This window comes from Mangifera indica, chromosome 6, assembly GCF_011075055.1.
Source record: "Mangifera indica cultivar Alphonso chromosome 6, CATAS_Mindica_2.1, whole genome shotgun sequence".
Classification (NCBI taxonomy): Eukaryota; Viridiplantae; Streptophyta; class Magnoliopsida; order Sapindales; family Anacardiaceae; genus Mangifera; species Mangifera indica.
In genome coordinates this window covers 2,490,236-2,500,557 of record NC_058142.1, presented here as the reverse complement: position 1 = coordinate 2,500,557, position 10,322 = coordinate 2,490,236, and the positions used below count along the sequence as shown (strand labels likewise).

Below are 10,322 nucleotides of genomic sequence, written 5' to 3'. Positions count from 1 at the left end.
ATGCCTTTCAGAAAAAAGTTATTCAAAGTTTTTAATAATAAATGCAATGATAACTGTTGAAATAAATTTGCCAACGTGGAGATCAAAACTTATATTATACAAAACTAATTAATTTATATAAAAATTCAATCTACCAACACCCTATTAGGCCCGCTGTTTGGCTATCAAGTTAAGTTGTTTTTATTTGATGTGGGATCAAGTTAAAAATGTTTTCATTTAATACAAGACTTTTTTATCTTTAACACTCTATTAGGTCTATAAATATAAAAATCGAAACTTATCTTATACAAAATTTATTGATTTGTATTAGAATCTAATATATTATATTTATATATTATTTATTTATATTGTTTTTATTTGATATAAAATTTTTTGATCATGTAACATAAAAAATAAATGCAAGTTACGACACTCCATTACTTATTTTTTTTAATAATGATGAATGAATGCAAATGATAACGCACGTGAGAGAAAAAACTAATTACAGCTAAACTATTGTACAGATTGAAGTTGTGCTCTACATTGAAACTTCACTTGGTGAAACAATAATCTTCTTATTAGAGTATGCTAAACATTGAACTTTGACTGCTTTAGGAAAATAAAAGCTATTGCTCACACATAATATATAATCCAAGCAGTGTTAAGTTTGAGCCTTTGAAGCTAGCACGTTGCAACCTTGTGCTCTCATGGTTTTCATAGGTGTTTTTGAGATCAAACCCCACTCTCAAAGAAAACGATCCCACTTTTACACTTCGTACAGGTGAAATCTTTCGAGGATACTTTTGTCATTTTTAACATCCCGCTCCTGAGGAGCTACAGATTTTCATTTGATAACTCGACGTTCCATCTGTTACAAGATAAACTCATATCATACGGACAAATGTTCAAGTAAAAAAACATAATGCATTTTTAAGTCAACCATATAGTTTGGTCTTCCCATTGAACCCAATCACAGGATCTCTGGTCCTCGAGTTGGGTGTCTTCAAGTGTGGATCATGATTTTTGTAATATCTATGGCTGTGTAATGAAGTTATTTTTGTACTTTTATATTAAATTGGGTTTATTTTGATATTTGATAAGTTGAAAAATGATTAAGTATTTAAAAAGGGGAATTTAAGTTATTGAACAATTGTGTATGAAAGATATTCGCACGTTAATGTTAAGTAACGTGTTACATATGATTATTTTAAAAGGATGAAAGATTGTTAACGACTGCTGCAATGGTTATGTTTTAGATTTTTATATGAAAAACACATATTCGCACGACACCAGTATTTCACACCCACATCAATTCTTTCCACAAAAAAACTTTGATAAATCCGACCAATAAAGGCAATTTTTGATGATAGAAGGACAAGTTTCAACATCTAATTCGGCTTCTAGTTATCCAAGTAAGTTGGAGACCTAAATTTTATGATAATTATGCTATATTTTATGTAGTCTATGACAAAAATGTGATCTGTGATTTGAATATATGATATCATAAGGGCTAAATGACTGTAATATGATTCTAGGTAACTTATACGCTCTGTTGAAATGAATTTGTGGTTTTCCTGTATAACTGATACAGTATTTGATTAAATGTATAGGTGAATTGTCTTTACTAATATCTGGAAAATTATAAATTTCAGCCCTTGCATTCAAAAACTCCTTCATTTATTGGAGATAAGAGTGTCAATCTTTCGTGGAATGAAGCAGTAAAGCCTTCTGTGCCCCCAACAACAGCAAGAGGGTATGACATCTGTCTGACATGGAAACTTCTGTTTAGCTTTTTGTACCAATTTGTGTTCATGTTAAGTCTACCTTGCTATAGCTGTACATTCCGATGTGGATTTATTTTTATGGCTTCATTCCACTAGCATGAGGATGCGGGAAAGTGATGTATGTTGAGCGTTTAGGCTGAGGTATAATATGTTATTGTACCCCATATAAGTTTGATTAAAGTGAAAGGGATGAAAACTTGGAAAGGTCATCATGGTTCCCGTAAAATTTTAATGGAGCTTTCTACAATTCTACTTATATATCGTCATTATTTATTAATTTTGTGCAGAGGGAAACGGCCTGCTGCCACTAATGGTTCTGGCAATGTGGACACCAGAAAGGGAAGTGGATATGGAGGCTTGCAAAATCTGCTCGTAAATAGAGCTTCGGAAGGATTATCGCATGGTGGAAGGGGAGGTGTGAGGGACAGGAGTAGGGGTGGACGTGGAAGGGGAAGAGGCTATCGATAACTCTGAAGAAAGCGGTTCAAGTGCAAGAACAACGAGAATTTGTAACTGAAGAATGCAGAGAGAAGGTATTTGATGTAAGTGTAGTTCTTGTCTGTTGAAACAAGTTCTGATTGACAGATACCGTGGCTGAGTTTCTCGATTAATCATCGACTAACAAGGGAAACTAGATTGATTGAGGATGTGGGTTTCCTTTCGGCTTTATCCTGTAAAAGGAGCAAAGTCTCAGGACAATTTCAGGAACTTTGCATGATTGTTGGTGCGTGTATTCAATATATATTATTATGCAGGCATGTCCATCTGTCTGACCATATGTAGAATTGTACCAAACTTAATTCTGCTTTAGTGAACATGGTTAGACCTTTAAAATTTTCCTGGTTGTATCTCGAGTAACAACAAACAATTTGTTTCAATGGCCTGATGTCAAATTTACTGCTTAAAACTTTACTGTCAAAAACAATTAAACCTCTATACTTCTCAAACGAATTTAAACAATTAATTATAATTTTAAACTGTTAGGACAATTTTAACCACATAAACCTTGGCCTCAGCTACAAACTGGATTATTCTCCATTTCCTTATCAGCCTTTATGAATTCTTGATGATTATGATCTAAAATATCTGACTGGAAGAGTTCCTCCATTCATCAGCCGTTCCCTGACAAGTTGAAGCTGGATCGTTATTCCTTCCTTTCCTATAAAGTATGTACTTTCCAAGTTCTACGGCTCTGCACCAAAAGTTTTGATTAGAAGCCGACGTACTTACCAAATGATTATCACTTACTCAATTCTTTTAAGTTTTGGAGGTAACAAGTGAGAGTGACTATCCATTATTGAGAGAGGAGTCAGCTCAGGCACACATGAGCTGATTTATATGACTATGTTTTAATGCATTTATATATAGTGCCACACACATTTTATGAATGTTTTACCATTAAAGACATCTTTTGCATGGTTATTGATGAAAATTTGTATGTTTATGGATATTGGTGTTATTTCGTCAAATAATTGTTCTCTATTTATGCAAATTTTAAATATTTTATCATATACAATAACATCTCTTTTAGGAAGATAGTCTCCCAGCAAAAGGGCATTAGGATCATTATTATCATCATCATAACCACTACAATATTTGTGTCTCATAAAAAAAAATCCTTTGTTAATTTTAAATTACAAATTAACTTTAATAAAATTACATATATTTATCCATTTGAGTATCAATATTAATGAATTTAAATTAACAATAAATTAGTACTCGATCACATAGTATTAGATAATTGCCATAATCAAATTCGTATATATTATATTATAAGTATTTATAAGATTACTTATTAATTAAAATTAATAATTAAATCAAGCATTTAATAAAATATATATTTTAGAAATGATAAAATATGAAAATTAAGATTCTTATACGAGTATATAACTTTATTATAAAATACAGAACCCAGAAATGTATTTAAAATATTCGAATTTATCAGATTGTAAAAAGATATATATAATATGACAATTTAATATACACACATCAATTCGATCTCAGCCACCAAGCGGGATATCCTCCATTTCAAAATCAACTTGTGAAGTTGTCTGAAGGTTGGATGGAGTGCCAGAAGAACTTTGATATTCCCATCTTCCAGAGCTCGATTCATATACATCTGGTGTTTGAGCCAACGCTAAAGCTGAATCCCAGTTGCAGTCCCCGGATTATTTGTTCCACTGCTATTATTAGGACTGTATTTTGCAAACCTAACCACCTTGCTCCAAAAGCTTAATTCACTCAAAGCTACATTGCCTTGACTTGCCGCTTGATTTTGTCTATATTTCTTAAGCAATTTAACGAGAAATGGTAGAGCACAAAGGGTAGAAGTGGCACCAGATATCAGGTAGAGACCCCAGAAGCTGCTGAGTTCCAAGCTTTCAGTTTCATCGTTAGATAAGTTGGTTGAGCACTCCCGTGAAGAAGCAAGCGAACTTTCTTCCAGTTTCTTTAAGACTCCATTCTCTGACAGCTTGAGAATAGCTTCAGAAAAGTCAGCTGCTATGGGGGATCCCTTTTGGAATGCCTGTGAGGATAGCAAAAATGAATATATAGAGTGTTCTCTCGTTTCCATTTCTTTTAGTTCGGAAGTGCCAAAATTTTTAATGTTGAAGAAATCAGATTAATCGATTGTTTATGAGGAAAATTTTCCAATAGAAAGGATTAAGAAACTACTCACAAAGGCTAATCCTCCAAATCTGGTGGTGGGTGTGATGGCAGTGTAATTCTTGCAGAACTGTCCCATGAAAACTTTCTCGTATGGGAGTTCAAGAAAGGCAGCGGCTATAGAGTTGTTCTGAAAAAACTTTGGATAATCGTATTCATAGGAGACATTCAAGATGTTTTCTGATTTGAACCCTATCACATTTTGTAGGTACTTCCTCACAAATGAATCACCGTCGCAACCAACTGTCAAATTGGCTCTCTTAAGCCACTCAATGTCCGTTAGATCTGGTTTCATTCGTCGGACGGTGAGCATTGAAGATAGACTGGCTGTATAGCTTGAGTTTAATATCAACACCACGAAAAGCCACACAACAACCACCAGCCGAGTGAGATTGCTGTGAACTCTCTCCCCTGAAAATATTAGGAATTTAAATATAAATAAAACAGATATATGGATGCTCTAAGAATCGTGATGCCTACAAAGTTTGGAAAAGAGAGAGATACATACTGTGAGCGAAGAAAAGAGAAGAGGAAGTAAACCAAAGAGCAGTGGCAATCTGATTTCTCCACGGCCCACGAAATTCAGGATTATATGGATGCTCTAAAATCCAAACTATGCACATTGTGTAGATCAAGATGGCACCTGTCACCGCCCACATTTCCTTGGTGAATGGTTTGATGAACATCCAAGCCGATTCTTCAGTCTGAAGTTGAACGATCATAGACAGTCCTGACTCTGCATATGGTACTGTAAATTCCATATTTTTGGCTCTTTCAAGTAGTATGGTTATGTCGCCCACAACTGCATCAAAGCTCTGAAAACAGCGTTCCATTTTGTAAACATGTTAGCTTTGGAAGATACAAATGGATGTTTTCTAAAATTTCCGTGTTATATATTTGTGCATACAAATACACAACAAAACTATATATCCATATTTTGAGTATTCAAAATAGGTATACAGATGATATATCATTATATGATTAAATAATTTTGAATTAAAGATAAAATAACACTCTATTATATTATATAACATTATCTGTATAAATAAGTGTGTATTCTATCTGTATACCTATGACATTGATCAAACTAGTAATGTTAATTTATGTGTTAGTACAGTGGACACATAAACTCGACTCCTTTGCTCTTTTTCTAAGTATATATTATCAGACATATAAATTTACTGTCATACTAAATATGTTTATTTTTCACTGATTTCAAACATTTTCAATATTTATGAGAAAACAAAAAAACCAATGAAAAGAACTAACCCTAAATTAATTTGTAAGTAAAGAAAGAAGTAAATTGTTATTTGTAAACACTTTTATGATTAAATGTTAATTTATTTTTCAATAAAATTATATATACATATTTTAAGAATAAAAAATTGGTATATAAATAATGTATTTTTATATGATTAAATGATTCTAAATTATTAATAAAGTAACACTAAATCAAAAGATGACAAATTATGTGTATACTCAAAGTGTGTATATATAATATTGTTTTTTATTTTTAATTTAATATTGTTCAGTCATATACTTATACATTATCTGTATACCTAATTATATATTTGAAAGTGTTACTCATAGTTTATTGTAAAAAGAAAACAAATCAAGATTCTTTATAAACCTTACAAACAAGTTAATTTGGTTATTTTTATCTTCTATCAAGAGGGACTAAATCAAATTTAGAACTTATAAGTTAATATCTGAAAATATCTTGGGATTATAACGCCAAAAAATACATATGAATTCATCATTTTCAAAACTATAAATCAATTTAAATTATTATTAACAATATTAAAAACAGAAAAAAAAAATGTATACCCATAACAAGAATTTGTTAACTTGGCATTATCCTTGTTTTCATGTGTTTCTTTTGTGAAATAATAGTTCTTCTGTCAAAATATATGCATTCCAAGTGAACTATGAAGGTAGTGTTAAAAGTCTTGATTACCTTGTTATGGACATACTCAACAAGATCATCATAGGAGCCATTATACGAAACGAATTTGTATGGTAGAGCATAGTCCAAAACTTTTAACACCTCGCGAAAAAGATCAATGCAAAAACCCTCATAATGATTGTTGTCCAGGGAAACCTTCACAAACTTGTCGAATGAGGTTCTGCCTGGAACCCCAATTATGAGAGGCTTTGCCTCAGTAGGCATTGCCCAGCCTTTAGGAATATCTAGCTTTAAGTCACCAGGCCAAGTCACAGCACCATCACCAACTTTGCTGCCGCTATTGTTCTCCTTGGTTCCATTTTCAATTTCCAGGGTCTTTGAGAATCCAAACTCGGGCAACCAAAATTCTAGCTCTTTGTACTTCTTTCCAACCACTTTTATAAGCCTTGATGCGGTAGTATGCCGCAGCCTGGCTCCTTCGAAACTTATTTCGCCGCTTAAGCCCGTGAAGTTGCTTGATAATATTTTTTCCAACAAGACTGCAGAAGAAAAACTATCGTCACTTGTCACTTTCTCCAGGCTCAGTGCAACTGTTTTAATGCTATCATGAGCCTTTAAGGCATAAATTCCAGGGTCAGAATTATCTTCCTCGAGATTCTCGGATCGAAATTTTGTTTTGAATTGAGCTTTAAAATCCAGGTAAGAAGTATTGTCTTCAGAGAAGTATGTCTTGATTCCGAGAACCCCTGCCATAGAGGAGATAACAGAAGTGTTGTACGAGTCAAGCAAACTTGCGATGGTTTCTGTGGTTATCCAAACTGAGTCAGCCCCCATAAATCCCATCTTCCTTGCCTCTCTAAAAAGATGAATCGTCGTAGATGATGATAACTGAAGAACAATAAAAACCCGAGATTGCGTTTGTTGTAGTTTCTCCAGCTCTTTTTGTACATATTCTTTTGGATTAGTCAAATAAGAAAATGGCGGAAGAACCAATTGCTGCTCAATCTCCGAACTAACATTTCGAAGAGCCCCTGACAGATAATTTACCGAGTCCCTAGTGTCTGCACCAATCGCATCATCTTCATAAATGACAATAACTTTTCTCCAATTATAGGAACCAACAAGAGCTGCAGCGCATCTTATCTGTTCAGCTTTATTGTTAGTCATTGTTACCAATAAAGGCCACCGATCCACCGTTAGCGGTGTTGAAATGGGAGGTTCTGCAAACGATAGGACAGGAACTTGGGCTCGGCGTCCGATCTCAGCAAGTAAAGCTGCTTCTCCCCACGACTCCCAGCCGATAATCACCTTGACTTCATCTTCTTTTATCAGCGATTCAGCTGTAATGGAAATTCATGAACTTCCCTTACAATATTTTCAAATTCAGGTAATAGAAGTAGAAAAACTCAATAAAATTTACCATTTTACCTGCAATAGAAACATTTAAGAGATCTCTATCAGGGTGGCGGAAGTAAAGAGCTAGCTTGTAATTCTTCAGGACACTGTTAGAATTTCCAACTGCTATCTGCATTGCCACTCTTTGTTCTATCCCTATTCGGGAATTAGCATTATCAATGATTGCTCCAATGTTTATAAGCTTGTAGCCATCAGCAGCTTCAAGTTCAACTCCATGGCAGAGGATGACAAAACTGGAGACGAGTAGCAGGAGTAAGAGCCGAGTTCTTGAGAGTGTTACGGTATTACCAGAAATACTGATAGGATAAAGAAATTTTGGTTCTTCCATGACAGCCTGTAATTTGTTCTCCAGTCGTCCATTCGGTTATATAAGTCTAATTGAATGGCGTAATTATTGAAAATGACAAATGAAGATACGTGGTTATTTCGTAGGCCAATGCACTTACTTCCAACCAAAGTATCTCACTTTCTTTAAGTTTCTACCATTTAATTATAAAAATCTGAAATACTCACTCATAGGAAAATAACTTTGTTAGTTTCAAAGAAAAAAATTATTATTTCATTTGTAATATTAAAAATAAATTAAAATTTAATCTCTTTCCCCTCCTGAAACTCTAAAAACCAAAAATTTTCTCCTATGATAAGTTTCAAAAAAACGATATTTCTCTTTTAGGATTTAGTTTTCAATCTTCAACACCAAATTTGATATCATCGCCAGCAACAAAGATTCCCTGATGTATCACCATACTCCGACGATCTCTCTCTCCTCCTTTAAAACACCGACCGATGAAAATTTAGTCTAAGAAGACAAAGAGCTTCGTCTCATCTCCATAGCTTCATTCGACACCAATCGAACGTCTAGCTGAGAGAAGAGAGATCATCGGAGGGAGAGAAAGCTTTGAGAGAGAGAGACTATCAGTAATGGCGTTGAAGATGATGTCAGAGTTTGAAAACTAAATCTTGGGGGGAAAATGTTATTTTTTAAAACTTGATATATGAAGAAAATTGTTAGTTTTTAGGATTTAGGGGGAAAAAAATATAATTTCAAAATATTAAGATTTTGTTAATTTTAACTATTAGTAGATGAGTCAATGAAATTTTTAAAGTTAACGAATAAAAATTTGAAAAAAGAGGATACTTGGTATCAAAAATAGTCATTTCAGACTTTGCAATTGCCCATGACATAAGTAATTGAATAGACTCTAGGGACCGTAAATTAAAAGAGATTCCCACAACATGGGAAACCACAATTTCCCGGACTCGGCCAAAATAACATAAACCAGCATTTTCTCCCTGGACATGAATTGATGAGGGCCTGGCACTACCTTGTTAATTAGTCTCGCTAGGAGGATCTTATCTTCAGCATAAGATGATATTGATTGGTGGTAATTTAAGAAGCATTATTGCATATTTTCTCTGCAAATCTAACTTATTTTATATTAGGGCTAAGCCATGCTTTTCTATGGACAGCATTCTTTCAACTTCGTGAACTGGTCTGGGTTATTCTAATTAACAGCGTAAACGTGAAGACAAAAGACTTGGACTTTAAAGGTAAAAACGCGGTTTGACTTTTAAGGGCTATAAATATGAGTAGAAAGATAACCGAAGATGATAGTTACGCATGTTTTGTTGTTCCCTTCTGTCATTTATCACAGATTGGGTGAAGGACAAGGACAAGTAATGTCGAGTTGCCTATCTAGGTTTTGGAAAACTTGAAAGGTTTCATTGCAGGTTCTGAAAAATAGGTACAACTTATTACTTAATGAACCAAATAATTTTTTTGATAATTCAACTAAATCAAAATCTTCTTGATGAATCCTTTCAACTTTGATTAACTGTGTTTTCACGTTTAATCGGGTTGCTTGAACATGCAATTTTCAAAGTGGCACATTTACAGAAATTTTCTGGCACCTTTTATGCTTATGCTAACTAGTTTTGTGGGCACTTCTATGTAAAAATGAAGAAGGAAAAAAAAAAAAAAGAAGAAAAATTGATATGTTCATTATTTGATGAATTATATATATACCATTTATCATGCCAGGATACATTCTGTGAGCAAAGAATAGTAAAGGTGAGCCACAATGCATTGTTAAGCTGATCCTTCCATGGGCCTCCAAATTCCAGACTGTTTTGGTGCTTCGTAAGCCATACTATGAACATCCAAGTTTAGTTGACTTTTCCGGCTTGGTTGGAACCGTCAGCGACAACCGTGACTCAGCATATGGCTGAGTCAATTCCACCTACTTCGTTCTGTTCTTTATTATGGCGACGTCGCCGACCACAGCATCATAGTTGTTCCATTCAATTTGGACATCAAAAATGACAAGATACTGAAAGAAGTGAAGCATGATCTGAATTCTAAATGAACCATCTTCCTTTCAATTTGTGATGCAAATTTGATCAGTACTTTCTTTTAAATAAATTATTTGAAAATGTATTGGAGATTTGTGTTTTTTATTTGATCCACACTAAATTTTAAAAATGAATTTGTTCTGCCCATTCTCTCGTACCAAACATTGTATATAATTATTATGAAAAGTGTAATATTATAGGGATATTAATTAAAATCG

General features: G+C 33.7%; 1 protein-coding gene across 1 annotated transcript; it reads right to left on the bottom strand.

The window, feature by feature from the left end:
• Positions 1–3,673: 3,673 nt before the first annotated feature.
• Positions 3,674–8,084, bottom strand: LOC123218654 (glutamate receptor 2.7-like). The gene is made up of 5 exons (XM_044640178.1): positions 7,765–8,084; positions 6,388–7,676; positions 4,939–5,245; positions 4,444–4,841; positions 3,674–4,290 (listed from the first exon to the last, which is right to left on the bottom strand). The coding sequence occupies exons 1-5, from the start codon at positions 8,078–8,080 to the stop codon at positions 3,901–3,903; spliced, it is 2,700 nt and encodes an 899-aa protein (XP_044496113.1). The 5' UTR covers positions 8,081–8,084; the 3' UTR covers positions 3,674–3,900.
• Between the last annotated feature and the right edge of the window lie 2,238 nt (positions 8,085–10,322).